The sequence below is a fragment of the Linepithema humile genome, chromosome 2 (assembly GCF_040581485.1).
Source record: "Linepithema humile isolate Giens D197 chromosome 2, Lhum_UNIL_v1.0, whole genome shotgun sequence".
NCBI lineage: Eukaryota > Metazoa > Arthropoda > Insecta > Hymenoptera > Formicidae > Linepithema > Linepithema humile.
Genome location: NC_090129.1, coordinates 33,695,693 through 33,718,105, shown reverse-complemented (window position 1 = coordinate 33,718,105; position 22,413 = coordinate 33,695,693). Strand labels below are relative to the sequence as shown.

General features: G+C 38.9%; 1 protein-coding gene across 3 annotated transcripts in view; it reads right to left on the bottom strand.

Annotated features, from left to right (window-relative positions):
* The window catches only part of Syn1 (Syntrophin-like 1), a 222,310-nt gene that overhangs the window by 16,349 nt on the left and 183,548 nt on the right, over nucleotides 1-22,413 (bottom strand). For all 3 annotated transcript variants that reach the window (XM_012371518.2, XM_012371520.2, XM_067349408.1), the window contains 2 exons: nucleotides 18,483-18,691; nucleotides 5,482-5,711 (listed from right to left, as the gene is read on the bottom strand). In XM_012371518.2, coding sequence (XP_012226941.1) covers nucleotides 5,482-5,711; nucleotides 18,483-18,691 — 439 coding nt within the window. The remainder of the gene's footprint in view (nucleotides 1-5,481; nucleotides 5,712-18,482; nucleotides 18,692-22,413) is intronic.

Here is a 22,413-nt window from a genome sequence, read left to right as displayed (position 1 = left end):
TGATATGATATAAGATTCTAAACCATAAAAATGAATGAAAAATGCATTAATGTTAAAATGTATATTTCATTCATTTTCATGCCTTATATAATCTCACATCATAACATTTGATAGGTTTCGGATTTTAGAATTCACATTTTCTTTACTGCAATGCATTAAAATCTTATATTTTAAAGAAAGAAATAGTCTAGAATGTTAAAATGTACTTCAGAAAGTTATATCATAACATATGACATAAGCTGCAATTGGACATAACTTAGAACTTTAGAATGCACATTTTCCTTATTGCAATGCATTGAAATCTTATACTTGAACAAAAAAATGCTCTAGAATTCTAGAATATAAGATTTCAATGCATCGCAGTAAAGTGAGAGAAGTGAGATAAATGATTCTGATTTTATTAATGTTAAACTCTTATCTTTCGTATGACACTTGTTAGCCACTATTCACAGTAATCCCCCGCCCCCCAAATTGCAGTGTCACAGCGAAACTGAAGATCTCATCGACCAATGATCACGTATATCCCCTCGAATGACTCCGGCATAAGCCGAAGTCGATGCACTGCCACGTCTCACGCGTCTAAGGGGGGTCTAGGCCGTTCTAGGCAGTTCAAGGCAGTTCAAGGCCGTAGAAGGCCGTAGGATAAAAATAACTCTATTGCCGCATTCTGCGCATTCCAGTGCCGGGCGTGTCCGCATTCCGCGTCTATTTTTAGATAATGCATCTGCCGAATTTTCAGAACGCTATAACTCAGCGAAAAACTGACGTGGCGACCTGCGACAAAAACGGATCTTCTCGGTTTTTCACGCTGCAGATGTTTATGCGCACTGCACGTGCTCTTATCATGACACTCATGTATGTATATGTATATTAGAGTCAGATAAAATTCGAATATTTTATACATTTGAATTGTTCGAACATGTAAATTGTATCTCTTTGACAATTGGCCAACTCAATTGATCTCAATATCGATAATTTATTTCAATGCATCGATGCATTACGACATACAACGCCGGGACATAATAAAAATATATTATACAATAAAGAGAAGTCTAAAGTTCGAATTTTTATAATTATTTTTTATTATGCACCTGAAAAACACGTACGTGACGAGTTTTTCCGAAACAAAATGTATATTTTTAACATTAATGTACCTTTTAGTCACTTTTATGCTTTAAAACTTTATATCATATTTTTTGGCAGGTCTAGAACTTTACTGCGGTTTATTAAGATCTTATATTTTAAAGAAAGAAATAGTCTAGAATGTTAAAATGTATTTCAGAAATTTATATCATAACATTCGATAGGTCTAATTTTTCTAACTTTCAATCATTTTTATCAACATTGCGGCGCAACACTGCGACTGCCAAAGGTAATATTTTTTTCATTAAATGACAATGTAAAACAATATGAAATAATAAAAAAATTGCAATAGCAAGAATAAAAATATTTATCTCTGTATTTACAAAGCGAAGTGTATTTCCAGCGACGTTATAAGAGTTGTTTATCGAAATCAATTATTATTTTCAAGTGTTATTATGAAGCGCATAAATCCCGTGAAATGAGAAGCCATTAGCCGATCCATTAATTATTCCATACGATTAATTATTCTATCGCAACACGGCGACGGTTTAAAGAAGCAAGAGATAATTCCTGGACGGCGACGCGGGAACGGTTTTGCTCGAGGAATTTCAAGTTAGTCGAGATTTAAAGTGGACTTTAACGTGTAGTTCGCGACACAAATTATCTCGAAGTCAGCTTTAAAACTAAAGCTCCTTTAAATTTTTTGTAAGCCGCTTTCCGCGATGCTGAGTCCCGTAAATGAGATTCACGATTGAGGCAGTAAATTGAAGCGACGTTTCTGCAGAAAAGCAGTAACATTTCCAGAGAAATATCCGGCTCCGTGAAACATTCCGAGGAAAGTGGCAAATACCTGACGACACTGTCTTCAAGGAGTAAATTTTTTATCACGCTTCTTGCATGCCGTGGACATGGTGATGTATGGGACAGTAAAGTGACGCTTGAAGACAAATTGGTGTGATATTATTAATTCTTAATTGTTTTCAAAAAAAGTTTCCAAGTTATTAAACTTGACACTTGGATTATAGATGATGTGATTACCGGGTCGCCAAATCTCCGTCACGTCATGCCTCAGAACATTCCGAAACGATTGTAACTAAAATCGATCGTCATGTAACAACACTGGACCACTCCCGTTTGTCGCAACACGAAGTTGGCTAAATAAACATCCGCACGTGAGTAAATAAACAACGTCTAAATAAATCGATCGCGGGAACGTATATTAATACGACGACGCAGCAGTGATCGCAATCCGTTCGAGTGTGCAAATAAATAAATAACGCGGGCAGATAGATGGGTAAATGTCCGTAGAACGAGACGATGAAATCGATTGTGCGCTGATATCGCGATGGAAGAAGAACGGAAATAGGTCAGGGAACGTCGTCGTAATAAATAGACTGGAAAAAAATATAACGGAAACGGCACTGTCCTGTAAGGATAACGTAATATTGCGCCCCGAGCGGCATTACTGATGGTTTCGAGAATCGTTCGTCTAGATAAATAAACAGACGTTTAATTAAATTCATATCAAAGGCTTATCGCCTTTGGGCCACGAGAAGCACTGATATTTTAATTTAATATAATAATAATGAAAGTAGAAATATAACTCTGCATCTTTCATACAATCCAAATGATCAAACGCACCTTCTTATCAATGTCATGCGACTATGCCTCCGGAATTCCTTTTCTTGAATTCTAAAGTCACTTTCCCGGCTTCTAAAATCTTTTAGAAGCAGCTTCTTTTTCCGGGAAACTGAAATTCCGATAACCTAACCAAAAATAAATGTGTTTGATGTTACAAGCCAGTATTAATATCTCTAATAGAATCTAATCTGCATTACTGTCCTATTAATTGCCGTCCGTTATTGACAAATGCTCTGTCGAGATATTTGTTCGCTCGGTTATTTACCAACCCGGCAATCCGCCATGAAAACCGAAACCAATCGTGATTAGTGCGTGTAGTATGGCCGCAATGATTGCGAAAGGACGTTACATGGAATTAATAAACGTACGATCGATGTATTTGTTTAAACGCCGGTTTATTCATCCGTATAGAATCTCGTTATCCACATCCCACTAGAATTCTTGCACACATTACACATTAACATTACCAATATGGGCGTAACTATCGCTCTTTCACAAAAGCAGACCCTGACTTTATGACGGTTTATTTCTCTCGCACAGTGGCGCACTCAGGATATTTTTTCGGGGTTTAAAATTCACACACAAAATGAAACAGTATGACCAAAAGTCGGGATAATTTTATATTGCACACTAAAAAATATAAAAATGTTACATCGTTTAATAAAAAATACAATTTACTTTGATAGTAGCATAATTATAAATTGATATCGAGTTTTCTTGGTTTTTCTTAAATAATCAGATTAACTGGATTGTTTAAATAATCAGAAAATTTGTCTATATATTATATAATATATGGCTGCTAGATGTTTCTTAAGTAACTTATTTAAATCCTTTCACAATATGAATATCTTAAAGTAGATATTATATACCATCGAACAGCAGTATAGCTGGAGAAGCTATCTTGATTACTTGTGTGCAATTTTGAATTATTAAACTTGTGACTACAGTTAATAACAGACAAAAAAATACAAATGTTTGAACGCATTTTATTTAACTACAGATTTTTTACTTTTTGCTGTTAAGTTAATAAAAAAATAAGGTATATTAATTAAATTTTGAGGGAGGTTTTAACCCCCAAAATCTCCCCATGAGTGCGCCACTGCTCTCGCAATATGCATGCACAATATTTTCACATCCCAATATTCTATCACAAAATCTAGATTCATAGAAAAAAATCTTTTCTTTTAAACGTACATTTTTCAGGAAGATATAAAAATACCTGTTTCATAAATTAGCATCAAATTTTAATTCGTTTTTCGTTACGAAAATAAGATAATATTCAAGAAGTCATGGTTGGAAATAATTTCTACTTAATTTTATAAACTTTTAAATACAGAGTAATCCACTTAACATCATTGTTTAAAATAATTATCGTGCAATCTAGATGATATATGATGGTACTCTCAACCACATACGCATCTTCTTGTACATTGTATATCGCTTTCAGATCACGAAGCTGGTGAGTAATGGTTTCACCGATCCGCATATCGTAGATCCTTTCAACGTCCATCCGAAACCGACGGATCAGCGCAGCGAATAATTAGACGCGGCCGTTAAAAGCTCGGATCGTGTTGATGCGCACGGTTAAACGACACATTCGTGATTAGTGCCGATATAATGTCGTGTCTAGAGGGGCGAGAGGGAGGGGAAGGGGGCGATGATTACTAAACGAATCGCCGTAGGGACGAACGCGAAAACGATTTCGTGAACCGCGCACGTAACGAGCGTCACAATGGCATCATGCGAACAGTCGGCTGGACGTATAATAGTCTTAATTAAAATGGCGGTCTAACGAACATTGCTAACTGCTGTAATCCGATGTGCCTCATTGATAATCCTCCGACCGTACCATCGTGGGCGCGCGGGGATAGAGTGCACGTACTACGCTAGAACTACGTATTCGTAGGGCCACGTCTGACCCTACCATTCCTATTTTCCCTGCGCACGTTTGAAGTACGCGCCGGAACTCAATGGGATAGAAAACAACACAATTTCTCTCTCCATTATATTTCATTATTATAGAGCTTCGTATAAAATATCAGCGGCGTGCTTTTCCGCGTCACGTGAAATGATATTAGACCTCAAAGGCGCGTGTTTCCAATTTCATTTCGCCGAGGTAATTTTTGATTTACATAAATAAGGTGTCGCTTATACTTAAAGTCGTTTCCGTCGGCAGAAGCTACGTCAAACTGCGCCACTCCCGCGTACGCGACACCCGTGAATTTTTTACGCTTAATTTTCCGGCAATCCGTACGATAGTAGTTTCACGCCACGCCGGCATGAAATCGACGAGACGTACGTGCTACAACGTGACGCGGCCGTAGCGCTCGTTGGCGACGCGATACGTGGCTCGTTTCGCCCGTAAGCACGTTCCCGTTCTCTCGTCCGTAGTCGATACGGGTTCCGCGTGATACGTGAATCGTCGCGTTAATGACGCCGATGGCGGATTGTTACGCGATTTTGGTTCATAAGTGGACGAATGCCCACCAGAATTAAGATTATTTCGATACAGCGTATTGCGAATAATAAAGACGTCGAAAGCAATATGAAAACAATGATATTCTGAACAGGATCGATATTAGAGCGGTGTAGCATTCTAAAACATGATAATCGCGTAATAATAACGTGACAAATATTTGAAATATAAAAGAATACTGTCTTTTCTTTTCTCTCGCTTCCTCTGATGATTTGGCGAAAAATTTGAGGAGAAGCGGAAACCGTTTGCTGAATAAATTATAAAAATTGTAAAAGACTTACCGTGTCGCGATAAGTGGGCAAGTAATGCTCGGCGAAGCCCAAGCTTCCGGACTCCATGGCGCGCATTCGTATAATCTGAGTTCCCGGCCTGAAACTGCACCGAAGACACTGCGCCAGCCGCCGGTGCATCCACCAGTGAGACCGAATCCGCCACCGCTGCCGACTCCCCGCGATGTGCTTGCGCTACTTCCGGCTCCGTCTTCGCTGCTCTCACTACTAGCCCGTCCATTCTGCAAATATATGTAGTACACATATGAGATATTTCTAATCTCTGACGGGGAGTTTCAGATTTTGAAAACGTAATTGTATAAATATATTATAGATTTTATACCTTCCAAAGAGATGTTGAAAAAATAAAAAATTTATGATTTGAAAAATCAACGATTCAACTCTGCCACAATTTCAAACAAAAGCTGGGAAAATCGAAATTCAACGCAACTGTAAATAGAAGGGGAAAAAATGAAATAAAAAGAAAGAAATTGAAGAAAGTAATTGAATTAGAAAATAAAAGAAAATAGAAAAATATATATTGCAATGATCATGAGTGAAGCACAATTGTGTATAGATCTTTCGACAATCAATAAAATAAAAGAAGCAGTTAAGTGGAAAAGACAGAATCCAATGTTATACGAAAAGACAGCGTCGTGGTCGACCATTCCTTCGCTTCATATCTGCAGCATGATGTCAAGCGAAACGTGACGTTCAGCTACAATTACGTTATTGTACAATTTCTTGACATTCATTTTGCTTGTGACGCATGTGAGAAAATGATATGGATGATCATCTTAGATGATAGTATCACTCCGTTAAATAAAAAAAGAAACGAAGGAAAATCTACAGCGGAAATTAATATCATAAAATCGTGTCACGCTAATTAAAAGAATAAAGAAACGTCATAATTTCATCTAAATTACATAGAAAATTATTACGGAACTAAAAATAAGGTATCCAAATTTACATATCTTATAGTCGCAACATCTTGGCACTATTTTTTTATTTTTTACTAACAAACCATTCTACATATTTTCAAAGTTTCATTAAAATCAAAACTTTCTAGTTTGTTCCCTTGTTAGTAGGATCGCAATTGCGTTGAAGTCGTAGAAGAGTAACCTAAGAAGAGCACATTAATCTTAAACGACTTCCTGCCCCTTTCTCTTGGTGAAGGAAGGATCAAACTTCGTCCTCGGCCTCCCTAAAGCTTCGTAGGAAAAGTTGGCGTAAGTAGCGGCGTAAGGAGATACATCCTATGTACAAGGAAAGACCGGAAGTTCTGACGAAGTCGCTCTCGGCCGACGAACGACATCAGATCGGAAAGTTTATCCGGCAGATTAAAAAACTCCACGCCCGGCGGCCGGCTAGCTAAACGTATTTTATATGGAAACGTAAATGTCGTCCGCGGAGCACACTTGCTTTTATCGGATCGGCGAGAACTTTCGAGAATTTCAGTCTTTTAGCATGCAAGCTATTTGAAGAGAATGGAAATTGCAGTTTTCGATAACTAGATAAACCGGATTGCGGAAACACTTCCGGATTATACGATTTCGAAGAACTCGGGCGCTGAAAAATCGAAGAGTTGTAGAATCCGGGAATTACAGAATATCCGAAAATACAAAAACACAAGATTTTGAGGAATTCAACGTTCCAGAATCTCGGAATCGCGGAATCATCGCCTGTTCCTTTTTCATTTGACCTGTTTCAGCGCTCCGCAGACATCACAATCGTCGTCGGCGTCTTATCGGCGCGCGCCGCGACGCCGATTTTCTTCCATGCCGCGGCAACCGTGAAATCGAGCGAAAAGAGCGAAGAAGAGAAACGTCGCGCAATCTACGACGAGGGTACCAATGTGGAATCAGGCGAAAAGAGAGAAATATTAAACGACCAAGAGCGAATGTCTAACGGTGTGGGAGAAGGGAAAGGTCGATCGACCGAGTCGGAAAAGTTCAGAAAGCGCGAACAAGTCGAGAGGGAGAGAGAGGGTTATGAAGCGGGAAGGAATGGCGATACCTGGTCCCTCTTCATTCCACCTCTGCAGAAGCGCCCCTGATTCGCGTCGTCAACGATTTCGCCGAAGATAATAAAGAAGCGTTTAGAAGAAATTATTGGCAAGCAAAAATAGACGTCTTGTTCCGATAAAGGCGGACATCAAGTTCAATGTAAATACACTCTTTCAGACACTTTAATTCCAGAATTCTCCAATCTTTCAGTTTTCAGACCACGCGATAATAATATAATAAATTATTTCACGATCACATTAAATCCAATTATATAATTATATTAAATTATTTCATTATCTAATTATATCAAATGCGATTTGCATGTGTGGGCGCACATATATAAAGAGGATGTGTCGAAATCGAAATATCGTTTTTTTTTGCACAAAAATAAAAAAAAATAAAAACGTAATTACAAAAAAAAAAAAAAAAACAATCCGTTGTGATCGAGTTGCTAGCTCGACACCCACTGCACAGTATAAATCGAACCTAACGGCTTTGATTTGCGTCTGGTTGTGCTCCTAAAACAAGCGATAAAGCGTGATGTACGAGTTTTTGCATCCTCCCGTGCGTTTTCGCGTGCGGATATCTCGTTTCCGCTCGCACCTTCCGCGCGTTTCTTCGTCCCACATTTCGACAAACCTGGCCGCTATCATACGCGCCGATCTGAAGTTCCTTTGTTTTTTACTCTCCATTTTAATTTTAATTCCTTTTTGTTTTAATCTCCATACTCTGCCGACTATACTCGAATAATTGCCCCTTGGTTTATCGCGGACATTGTTTTCTTGCGAAGCAATCTGATCCCCCGCTATCCTTCACATTCAGTATTGCTAGAACTGGGTATCGAGCGGCGGTACCTCTGTTTACGAGCCACCGTAATACAAGTGTAATCGCGGCGATATTTTCGCGAGCATTAATCCCAACTATACATTCATCGGGAAAACCAAGGATTAAAACAAGATTAAACGCAGGATATCTCTATCCACTCGCAACTGTACAGGAGAGCTCAGCGCGAGATGGAAGAGATCTCGCGATCACGCCCTAAATCATCTCGGCTAATTACGCCTAATCTTTATGCCGGTAGTAAAATAACAATTCCCAGTAAGCGCAGGTGTAGGCGGCGAATTAATAACAAAGGTTCCCGTAGTGGAAAAGATACCATTTTGAAAGCGGCGAGTATTTTGCAAACAATAATTTCGATTAAGATAAATAAAAGGGAAATGTATGGGAAAATTCGAATCAATTTAGCTTTTTTTCGGCTTCGTCACTATTGTCTCCTAGAAAAAACTTTAAAATATCGAAGGAATTGGAGTTCAAGTTATAGCGCGCAATCTTAGGAAATGGACGAAAATTTTCTAACAATATTAAAGTGGATTGATATTCGAAAATTTGAATATGCTATGATTATAATCATTGTGTCGCACACAAATGTACTAAACACGGAATATTCGTGCCTATGCCTGCAATGATGCACCTTGTTGTACAAAGCAGATTTTAGCTCTCAGTGATATAGAATATTAGATTAATGAAATTGTTAGAATTTCAGAAGCATATAATATTGTGGTTTTGATTACACCAGACAAGCGCGACCGCAATTTCATATTATGAGAATCCTAATTGCCAATAATTTTACAAACAAGTTAATGTCTTATTACGCTTATCTAATTACTCTCTTATCCAACGGTTATAATTTAAGCTAATTGCAAATGTTTTATGGCTCTTCTATACTTTGTGAAGCTAGTTTTTCTTCTTTAATGGAATTCAGATATCAAGAGGTGATTAACGTATGCATTCAACCGTAAAGTTTCCATTGTAAAAATTTTAAGATTCTTCATTCCAATAATTTTTTATAATATTTTCTTCTATTTCACATTTATATAATTAATTTTTGCATTCCTCGTCCTTCTGTCGTAAAATAATTTAATATTAATAAGCTCTTCTTAAGAAAAGTATATGCGTGTAAAAATACTACGATGAGTAAAATCAAAACACAGCAAACAAACACGCTCGCAGTTTCACCCTGACGTGACTACGAGGAACATCGGCTTTTATTGTACGTACTGCTCGTAGTTATAACCATTATCCCGCGATGATGCGATCATCCTGTGTATCCGCCGTTACATCCTTGTGACGCCGACCCTAATGGAAAGCACATTAGGAGGTATATCTCTCACCTCGTACGATGCGGGGGTTCAACGCGAGGGCGGGAGGAGCCAGGCGTTAGCCAGCTCGGCAACGCTTCCGCGCAAGCGAGTGGAAACGTTACGATATCGTTCTTAAAGTCGCCTGTCCGCGTATTTACGGCGCTACGAGAATAGACCGGAGGTACCTTTAAAGGGGAACTTACGGCCGAGAAAATAGAAACGAGTTTCGTTTATGTCCAACGCAAAAGTTATCGCTACGAGAATCACAACATTCATTTATTAATCCCTCCCCCCCTGGTCGATTCGCCTCATTTCAACTTCAACTGAAATCACAACTGTTACGAAGGTGCTTAAATCAAAGCTTATTTGAAAAAAAGAAAGTATCAGATTTTTACTTATTGCCAATTCTCGATAAGATTATTAAAAAAAAAACAAGCGAGCTGGTTTTATCGGAATTCAGTCGCGTTGCGACGCGGAAAAAAATCATTCTTAATTGATAATTTCTTAATAACGCGACTGCGGCTGTTTACGCGAATTTACGCATAATTGCTGAAAGTATTAGGACCGGTGACCTCGGAGGACTCCGCCGCCGAGAACATAACCAACGAATTAATTTTCCTTGGCAATTCAATTACGCCTTAATTGGGTACGACGGAAATGAGACCGCATTAAAATTGCAAGCATCCAGACGGAGCCCGAGATTTTCTCCGGATTTCACCTCGTTCGCTTTTCCGACTCGAATGACCGACGAATTTGATTTCCGAATGCGTCGTCGGCATGTTTTTCGTCAGATTTAAATTCGCTGGAATAATCTTTAATTTGTTTTTTCACTCTCGGGTAGCCATCACAGAATAAATATTTACGATTGCTTATATATTCTATGTACCGATATATCTGGTATTTCCAATCGCTGATCTGCAAAGTTTTTTTTTTTTTTTTTTTTTGCCAGTGCATAAAAAGTAAACAAATTTATTTATTTATTTTTTTAATCGACTCCTGTTGTAAGTGTTTATCTTTACGAAGTTTTAGCATATTAAAATAAATGCCGAAAGGATAATGCAAAATTTTTATTTGTTTCCTCCTATCCGGCCTGCAAAGTGTTTTTCCCTGTCTTTCATCGGTCCATAAAGTACGAAAACGGTTGGAAATCACCGCTATGTACATCGCACAGCTATCAGAGCAGAATGAATAGAGAACATCCATAATCATCTAAACTATTCTTACCCGCAGCAACGTTTCACCTTACAATCAGTAGACTATCAGAGCAACTATCCATCGTCCACACAAGCGCAAAAGTGCCAGCCTCGCATCCCCCCGTTCACCTATGCTACCGTGTAGATACACTTACATGGGTATTGACACACGTACGCACATGCACACTGCCGCTGGCAAACGAACACGTACACGATCGTCTCTTGATCCGTCGTTCCAGCCGCAGTTTGCTTAGCATTGCTGATGCACTATCCACTTCCGCGCGGAGAGTGAGATGGATATCACCGCAGAAGAGTAGACTACAGAGAGATAGAGATAGATAGATAGAGAGATGGATAGATAGACAGAGAGCGAGAGAGAGAGAGAGGGAGCGAGTGAGAGAAGTGAAGGTCCGAAGGAAGATTATGGGTGGAGAATGGCCGGTGTCTATGTTTGAGGACCGATAGTGGCTCGCGTTCTAATTAATAACGAGCCTCTCGATGCAGTCCGCAGGTTTGCCGGGTGCACCGTGTGTGAAAGAGCTTTCAGGAATCGAGTAATCGAAGGGCGAAGAGTCGTTACTCCGATAAAAGGAACACTCGCGTTAAAACCGACGGGAGGAAGTAAATTAGGAACTCTGCTGCTTCATTATTTGCGGAATATGTTGGAACTCGTAATTTATGTTTGGACAAAGATTTCGAGATAATTTCCAAATGATATCCATTACCTTAAATAACTCCGAAAATCATTGATTTTTGCAAAAAATATTTTCTAGCAATCAGTTAGATTTAACGCTGAAATAATGAACGGAACACTAAACTGAATTCTATATTGGATAACGCAGATTATCCTCGGATTGTAAAAATTTCTCTCGGTTATTTAATCAATTCGTATTTCTCGAGACGCGCGTCAAGATGTCGATTATTTTTGTATTATAAGCGAGAAAAGGTTGATTGCACTTGGCAGATTTCAGCTTAAGAATTATATACTAAACGTCACGAGTGCATTACACTTTGCATTTTTTTTTTTTTTATGCATCCCACGCGCAGAGAAACCGTTGGTTAAAAAAACACAGTACTATCTAAATATAACTTGTTAGTTAATTAAAAAGCTGGTTAAAAGCAGAGAAAACTAATCTCCACGCGCGCGTGCACACACAAGATGTGGGTATTTGAACACGTAGGCGACTCCACCGCGCCTTTCGATCGTGAAAAACATGAGGATTGGGGGGAGGAGAATTGGTACGAAGGTTGAGAGGGTTAAAATAGCGGTTACCAGCGAACTCCCCCGAGAAAGGCCCGCCGAATAAATACCGGCGGCTGGACGGAACACCATCGATTGGCGGGCTTGAGCGATCGGAAAAGCCTGGCCCGCTCAAAGTACCCTTACCCCTGCCCCCTCTGCCCCTCAACGATGCTGATTCTGCATTCCTCTCACTAAGTCCTATTCTTCTTGACCCCTGAAACTATTTCCTGTTAGTCTCAACGACGGACTTTCGCCGATAGAAACGAGAGAACAAGAGGGAGTGAGAGAAGAAAGATGGCAGGAAAGGGCGACGACAGGGGTAAGTTTATCGTCGCTCTTTACAATGCCATTACCTCTCCCGTTTTGGGGGAAAGAAATCGAATCTCAAAAGCATAAAAATTGTAATTGTTACCACAAATTTCGAGATTAGAGGAAGAGATCTCGAAGATTGGAAAACAAAGATCAAGTTGATCACATTAATTGTTATCGTCGTATCAATGATTATCAATACAGTATTAATATTAATGAGATTAATAATTTGAGATTAAAACTTGCACGTATTTATCGTTGCAAAAAAGCACGGCGCAAAATTGTAAATACAGCGAGTTATGCTTTTCAACAGGCTCGTTATGATTTCCAGAATAACGAGTGGCAGCTTCGATACCTCTCTCGCTATACGCCGGCTTTTATTTATCCCCAAGTGCTTAATTTTACATTTGACTACGACTAAAAAGGCATTACAAAGCGGCGCTTTATTGTCCAAGGGTTAATTGAGAGGCGCTTTAAGTTTTGTCCAATTACATTAACTCCGAGTTAGTGAAAAAATATGCGTAGCTGCGCGCAGAGCTGCACTATATACGTGCCGCTAGATTAATTAAAATATACTTAAATGGCATACCGTTAATTTTCAACGGCTAATTTAATGCCCGCTCGGCAGATTTCAGATTTAATCCAACGGCAACGCACAATTCCAGCGCGAACAAATTGCAAGCCCGCAACTATGCACATGTACCGTATTTGAAAGAGATTCGACAACGATAAAAGTTATGCCCGTAATTGCTAATGACCATTAGTGTAAGAATCACAAAATTATTTGCTATCTTGGAATATTAATTTCCACGAGTCTTGAATTTTAATTTTCCTACCTCTCATTTGTGAATAATTTAATAAATTATTTCGTAACAATATCACCGTCTGCAACTTCCTGCGATATGTTATCAATATTTATATTAAATTAATGCCGTCGTTATCGCTGTTTGTACTCGGCCCATTGGAAGCCGTTTAATTTCGATAAAAACATGACAGTTAAATACGCTTCTGCCAATGAACACCGCTGAACACGGGGCGGTGTAAGAACTGAGTAAACAGAAATTGCAGAGTATGATTGAGAACGAATTTATATTCGGGCAGGGTTGCGCGAAATAAAGCGATCGTCCCCGGCGTCTGTTCGATTTTCATGGAAATTATAACGGTTCGGCGCTGTTCCTCCGAAAGTGCCGTACACCGAAATTCCATGAAAATTCGTTTATCGCAAGCGAGCAGACACGACACGACAAAATTAATCGACGCCATCGACGCACTTTGATGTGGAATTTTAACGCTTTTTGCGTTCGATGTATTCTCGTTATTTGTTCCTCTCCAGTCGACCTTTTTTGCCTGGACGATTGTTAAATCGTAAAAAGGAAGTCGATACGGATGACAAGCTAATTATACTGTTCCATTTTGTTTTTCGCACACAGATCTGGTTAAACTTACGGATATTTACTCACAATATTCGTACGATATTAGCTTTCCTTTATCGCTTATAATAAATTTTACACAAATGGAAACTTCAATAATTTTCAAATCGAATAAAATAAATTTGAAATACGAATAAAATAATACAGTAATTAAATAATCAAATAACTAGCAACTTCAGCGAGCAACTGAAAAAGTTGAGAAACAATAATCTACGGAGACAAGAAGTAACACAAAGAGAACTGATTAGTTAACCGGAGATGGTCGCGTGATTTTTTTTCATAAAAGGTTGCGTGCGGTGCTTTTAGACCTCGTTTAAAACTTATTATTACAATACGTTACGTATTATTATAGGTTGCTGTAACTTGCTTATTTGAGAATATTATAAATGTAAATTTTTTTACTATTTTCTGGAAAAGAAAAAGAAATGAAAAATGCACTAAGCAAATAAGTAAATAAACTTGTTGTAATTCTTGGAAAAAAAAACCTCCACGCGACCGTTCCCGTAAAACTAAGTAAGTAAGCCGCCGCGCTAAAGAACCCAGGTCTGACGTTTTCATGTTGCAATTTCAATTTCATCTAATCTCCATCAATCTTGACGTCATGTCGTGAATCACGATTCGAGAAAACGCACGATCCATGTCACCCTCGTAGCGGGAGGTCGAAATCGCGTCTTGAACGTATCTCCTCGCGAGATTGACACTTTATTGCGGTCGTATATACGAGATTAGGGTAGAAGACGGCATTCCGCTATCCACCTATGCTCGGACCTTCCGCTCGGGCGTTACTTCTGGCGGCGTCGCCCGTTTCAATATGTGAACTTCTTGGATTTATCGGCTTGCCCTTACCCTCCAGCCTCCGCTATCGTAACTCGTATTTGTGTCACGCCTCTTCTACAAATCGTCGACCCGGGTGGGATGTCGCGCATTTCGTTTCCGTCCGACAAAGAACCGCTTGCGACATTGTGCTTACACGCGCGCCAATCGGCAAACAATCAATTCCGGACAATGTTTTTTAGATTAAAACATGGACGCGGGAAGGAATAGAGAATGGACATCTTTGTTCTAATATAAGGATATGTACAGTGCGATAAAAAAGTGCGCGATCGCACTTTATATACAATATATAGCTTTAAAGACTACTAAAAAAGAAATATTTTGCGAATTACAACAATTATACTTTTTCTTCATTATGACAATTTTTATTCAACAATTAAAATCAAAAAGAAAAGTATGCTTTTAATAAATATTTTGTCAGTATATATTCCTATAAGTGTAAATAATTAATTCAATATTCAAATGTAAATTATTTAAAAAAAAAAATTGAAACGGTGTGAGTTGAAACGTATACATTCTAGTCCAACTATATAGTCCAACAGGTAGGGATAACTACTATAATCGGCTAACATGGTTGACTAGCACGAAAATCGGAACTGTCGAAACAGTGGAACCGACCGGAAATCGATTACACCCAACGGCAAATAAAATAAATCGACGATTTAAGCGCGCGCAGCGGCACACTGTGGACGACATTAAACAGGATGACAGAATGTAGTACAGGCACGGGATACACACGGTATGCACACAGAATGAAACTACGCGATGCTATAGGTGGTGTTGTTCACGGCGGTTTTGAGTATTTTTCACAGCGTTTTTGTTTCAGTTATGAAAACGTCGTGCGCGATCGGCGCATTTACCGCGTTCGTTTTAGCTGGTTCGACGTTGTTCATAAAACGCAATATCCGGCTTTACGAGGCGCTCAGCGCGAACGCCCGCGCTTCTAAATAATGATGCAACTCGTTCAGCCAGTTGATCATGGCGCCACGTGCCCGGGGAAATCCATAAACGTTGCTTCGCTCGGCTGGATTACGGACAGCGGCACTTAAATATCCCATCGGATCGTTAATTAAATGACACGCACCGATCACCAGGTTATGGATCACCGATCGATAAATTCTCGGATGCGCGGCGGTCGCCGGCGTGCTAATGAATATGCCGAGCTATTCGCGCCGAGCGAACGGGCAAGCGAACATTCTGTTTCGCGACAGATTCGAACGATAGCACGCGATTTATGCGAATGTAAATATCGGAGATACAATAGGGTAATATTTATCCGTACTGCGATATGCAACGCGCATACAGCACGTCGATATGTTAAGATTTCATGTGCGTGTAAATAAAATGCTAATCAAGAATAACAAATATAAGTAAATGCATGGTAAAAAAATTTTTAATGTAATTAATGTAAAAAAATTCCGTCAAATTTATTGATCGATATTTTCTTTTCGTTATTAAATTTAATTGCAATATGCCTTTAATTACGAAAATCTGGATCTAAGCTGATCAAGAGATACGCATGTGTTTAGAAAAAAATTCTTTTAATCTAAAAAGCGCGCAAATTTAGAGATATTTTAAATCTCTAGAGTTAACCTTTGATGTCTTTTTCCACTAACGGCATCTTTTATTTTATTATTAATTTTGGCCCGAAATATATATATATATATATATATATATATATATATATATGCCTTTACAAAAATTTGGATTTTTATTCAAAACATAAGTATAAACTCAGAAAGAAATTCTTTTAATAAAAAAAAAATTCATTAATTTATAGATATTTTTTAATTTATTGTTAATTTTGTTTTACGATATGTTTTTAGGAGGAAATTTTAGAATTGAACTAACACTTAGAAAATAAATATATAAAAAATACAAAAAAATTCTTTTAAATCCAAGAAATGGATCAAATTTAAAGATATTTCTATGTCTGACTAGTGATGACTTTTTCTACTAACAAGAAAATTGTACTTCTTATTTCATTATTTAAATGACAATGCGCAATGACAAAAATTTTAATTAACACTAAAAAATGTGTATATTTCAAAGAAAAGAGAAAAGATTACGCGTTTATCGAAATTATCATCTTTTATCAATATTTTATACTTCAAAAAATTTGTAATTGTACAAAAAGTGATAGAAAAGTATTTCTTTCATTTTAGTTCCACATTCAATCGAAACGAATCAACAATTTCCACTTTTAAAGCAAATAGTTTCGATGATTAAAACATAATGAAACGTTCAATGGTGAATATGTGGTTAACGATAACGATTAGATAAATAACTGATTCCATTTAAAACGCTGCATCCGCATACCATCAATTATTTATTGTTACAAACTCCCTCGGACGGAAAAAAAATCAACAGTATTCGCTAGTTTGAATAAAATATTGCCAAAGGAAATGCTCGAAACATGAATGTTGCTTTTACCATTTCTATCATTCTAAAGCAGCTAATTGGCTAACAAGCTAATCAGTAAACACCGAACACTCAACTAGATGACTGATCGCAATTAAATTGTGATTTCCATCCATCAGCGACTATTTATTGCTAAAACCGCGAACTCCATCGAGTGGAAATCCATCCCATCCGCAGTTTCCAATTAAATATCGCCACCAGGGATATCCGAGGTGCGACAGTTGATCTTTCCATCTCCACCTAGTCTCACCCATCCAACTCCGTGGACGTGTCACTCGCAGAGATCGCGGCAGGTAAACGTGCAGCGGTCGAGACCGGCCGTAGCATGGGACGGCGAACGCTATCGATCCACCGATCGTGTAACCGGTGGGAATCGATAACTAATACGCGAAGCCCGCCGACGGATGTTGCCTTGTTGATAAAGGACCGCCCTGCGAGTACCGGTGGCATCAAGGACGCCGCAGGAGGGCCGTAGGGCACGCGGTTACCGGCACATAATTGATTGGCATTAGCGCGCCTGATTGCCGGTCGCCCTCCTCCGAAATCGTCCCACGGGCTGCTTAAATACTAGCCGACGTCTCTCTGTGCCGCACGGTACGTATTTGAGCGGTTGCGACAGTAATCAGGCAATATGCTGCGTACGACCAAGGAAGGTCGATTGACGAGGGCCTGAATCCGGGCTCGTCAGCTGCTTTCCTATAACGTTGATGTTGAATAATCCCATATCTGCGGGCTGGGGTGTTTCACCGTAAGGCGTTCTCAACAGTGTCGCGCGCGCGCATCCTCTTACCCGAAAGTAAATGTCCAATCCATTCAACTTAAATTCCGAATTTCGCCGGATCAACGTTGCAAAAATGACGAACGAAAATCGAGATAAAGCAGCGCTTTTACGGGAAACAATCGACATTTTCGGTAGATTGCAATCGCGCTCATGCGGGTACTCCTTATCAGGGATTGTGTCAACCCTTTGTTGAACCGCCGGAAAGAAGATCACCCTCATCCTATACGATGCCGGTGGCAAATGAAAAAGCCGGAAATCAGTGCCGAGCGTAAGATAGGGGATCTACACTTGATATGGGTACAATTTTTTTATGAACGTAGAGACGGACAAAAAACTATGTTGCAGCGGCGGCACTCCCGCGAATAATCTTTTTAACTTAACAGGCGATATTAATCAAACAAATGTGTTATTACTGTCATTAAAACTGTCATTGTAAATTAACAAGATTCATTTTAATCGAACGAATGCTACTGACACAACGTCACTTTTTTTCCCCTGCGTCTCGCCATATTGAATTCCAATAGTATCGTACGATATAATATCGCACAACAGTATTAGTGCAGAGTATTCTTGGCTGAGTTATCGCGAAACGCTACGTTAGAAATTTGCCTGCGCTAGACATGCTTCCTGATAAGTGTTCGGAAACTTCTCTCACCTGAAGACAATGTCTCCTCGCAAGCCAGCCAATGTGCTGAAGCTGCTGTGGATCCGGAAGTGCTGAGGCCAGTCGTAATGCTTTCAAGGTGAGGGCTGCCAACGCCGAGTGTAAAGCGTTGAACCAGACGTTCGCCTCAGTATTATCAGCGGCTCTCAACCAGCACTCGTGGACACCGTCGGGTGAGTGTAATTCTAGAATGCGTCCTTCTGCAAGAAAAGCGAAAAAAAGGGGATAAATGATGTTCAATAACGTAGTAAAGAATGTTGCAATTATCACTCTTCGTAAGTGCAAGACGAGCTGTTATAATCCGACCATAGCACACTTCTGTAATTTCACGAAAACAACTTTGAAACAAACTTAATTCCTATAATCGATACAATACAAATATTTTTCTGGTGCAATCTCGCATTACGCTGTTGGAAAATCTAAGTGGAAGATATTTATTAGAAAGTAGAATTGCTGTTCTTATTGCACTGCTATCCCAATCTTTTTTGCAGTGATGTTTTGTGATCTACAGTGATGTTTTTGAAAATCCACAGAATACAGTTTGCATCGAGAGCTACCAAGATATATTTATTTCATAATTAGAGCTTAAGTTTTGCCAATCACGTAGCAGAGAGACGGGCGACAGGGCCAGAATTAAACTCTCCAGTAGCGCGTCGCTTCTAGTAGCTTATAAACTTTCTTCTACGTTAACACGAAAACTTTAATGCGTCTGACATAAATCGCGCTGGATCGGTCACGAAGGTCTGGAATAAGTTTATAATCGCAGTATCGCCAGCTTCTGGAGATTGTCTCGCTCCTCGACATCCCACATAATTTGTCTACCTGCATTGCGAGCCCGGAGAGCCTTGCAATTTCCTGTTTGGCTAGGTTCTAGATTTATTATGCTAATGTTAGACCTGTTTTTTAGCGCCAATAATTGCATCACTGCAACCGCAGCCCGTTATCGATCCGCGCAATATATTGCAACCGAGACTTTTAGTATCTTGAATTTATTGAGTAGAAGTTTCCCACATTTTTTCAGACATATTTTACCGCAAAAAATTAATTTTGATCAACTATGGAAACATTTGAATTATTTCAAAGGAGAGTAAAATTTTAATTCCAACTGCATATGTATATTGCCGAAAGGTTAGAATAATTATATCTTTTCTCTTTCTTTTACGTGAATTTCTCTCGCATTCTGTACAGAAAAGTTCGATAAACACGATGTATTGTATTCTATCCAACTACACCACTTTTTCCGTCTGGATTCACGTCAAACTCATCGGCATTTTGTACGGAAACATACTCCGACGTGCTCTTTTTTCCGATTCCGTGTACGCATTCTAATCGTTCTCTATCGAGAAACGGCGCGGAAAGTTCCGGAAGCAGCAAACTCGCGCTACGTGTGCGGAAAGGCGCGGCAGCCGTAAGAAAATATTGAATTTCCGATCAAAAGGAAATTACGCTCGAGTTAAAAGCCCCTTTATGTCACTCCCGTCTACCCGCGCCTTTTCTGCCTAAAAAGAAGCAAATGAGACAAACATCGCTCGCGCGAAAGGGGGACAGAAACATCGGGAAACGTAGCGTGATGTCGAAATGATAGGATCACGTGATTAATGTTTTCTCTCATCTATTTTATTGTAAAAAAGAATTTTAATCGATCAAGTACGCGCTGTTTAATAGTGGAAAATGGAAACTGATGTATCACGAATCACAGTTTTTCATAAAATCATGCAATATACGAACAACTTATAACTGCAACGCAACTTTTTATATTATAACCATGTAGCTAAAGCAGAATGCAATTAGTAAATTAAAGTTAAATTAAATTAATTAAATCGCAATATTTTGTTTTGAGAGTTTACGGAAAAATTAATAAAAATTTAATTACGCCGACTGGAATCACGTAGCTTTTGCATTTTGATGAATTATGGCGCTCAAAAAAATATCTGTTGTCAAATAAAAAAGAACTATCCATAACAAGCTGACGTTTATAATTTCAAACGCGTTGGCCATACTGAATATGCTCGGTAAAAAAGATCGTAGGCTGAGAAAATAATTTTTGATACGCCCGTGACACCAGCCGCTCTTCAGGTAACGCAACAAACGCTGTAAAATTCTGCCATCCGGGCGAGCGAATTCTTTGCCAAAAACCACCGACCATGATCCTGTCTGTTTCGTTACGTATACATGAGAAAAATACCACGTATACGTACGACGTAAGGCATCAGACCTATGTAGGTTGTTTCATAAAAGATACATAAAAAAGGTACCACTCTCCGATGCAATTTTTATCTTATTTGAAAGTTACACATTATACGCGATTTGAAAGAAAAATGAGAATATTCCCTCAAGAATAAGTCTTTCTAGATTTTTTTGAATTTTTGCCGATTCGCCGAGGCGAAATATTCGCTTACTGAAATGCAGCGTTTTTGCAAATAATTCAACGTTAGCAAAATTAACACACGCCCGCTCGCTGATCGCGAAACGTACCTCCGTGCATTCTTCGCATGCTATTGTGCGGGAAGAATTTCCTTGCGGTTTTCCGCATTCGATGCGTGCCTTCTCGTCGGAATGCACTCTTGTAAGATCTACGGAAAATCGCTTGATTTGCGTAGACCAGAGAACTCTCATGGTTGAGAGTACGAAGCAGAAAATGTGGAATGTAAGAGAAGATACAAACGTGATTGTAGTGAAATGTAAAATTCTTCCCGACAAAATATATTTCAATTAAAGTTCCAATTAAAAATAATTCCAGTCATCGATTGCTTTATATAAATTCTATATATATTTTTTCAAGAGCAAAAAAGAGATAATGAAGAGTGTGGAAAAAAGACAGTGAAAAAAAATCAATATCCTGAAACGTATTTTCCGACTAAAAATAATCCTATTGTAATTCTATTATAATCACATTGATTGTTCTATTTAAAATCTTATATAAATATTTTGAAAAATAAAGGAAAATAATAAAGATTATTAGAAAATAGATTTAAAAAATCGATGTCTATAAAAACACATCTTTTATTATACTTTTATTTCCCATTAAACATTTTAGCATTTTTATATTTGTCAATCTTTTCAGCCTTCAATCTTTAAATTTGAGAAATCTGCTGTATATATATATATGTTCTTTTAGGAGCCCTCATGTAATACAAATGTATTTTTCCTCCTATACTTAGATTTCACGCGGGAAATGTTGTTTTCTCAAGACGAACTGCTTCTCGTCAGCGTACAAGATTGCACGAATCCGCGAAAAATCTGTGAAGGCCTGATTCGCTTTAAAGAGCAGAAGGGCGAGGATGGCGTTTGGGCAATAAAATGTCGAAGGCGACAAAGGCAGCGAAAGGACGAAGAGCAGGGATTGCAAAGGACGGGGATGCGCACAGTTCCGCACGACGGTGGTTCAAAGGAAATCGAAATGCGCTCGCGTCATTTCGTTACCTCGCTTTCCATCCCTTTACTTTCTACCACCCTCACGTTTTTCCTCTTAAGAGTGCGATTTCCCTCGAACGTAATTTCCCGGACATCCGATCGACCGGATTTTGCTTTCGTTTCTTGTTTTGCGCTTCGTCTGTTGCTTCGAGTCCTCGCTTGTCAAGTCCCGAATCGCATAAGCGAAACGAAATGCAAGATAAAGACAATTTTGCGGGAGGAGTTTCACGTTTATCATTTATGAAGGAATTTCTAGATCTCATCTTCTTCAGCTCCCGAAAAGCATAAATCTTAGGATCTCCCTAATATACCAGCCTTATAAATTCTTAAATATCTTAGAAATTCCTCGAAGCTCTGACGTAATAAAAATTTTAATACATCTCCCTTAAACATGCCGGCATGATAAAAGAAGTCCTCCAATTGTCACATTTTCCGATTAGCGCGTGAATTTTTTTTATTAAGTTTCCGGGACGCGTAAGAAGATAATAGCGAGCGATAATGCACGCTG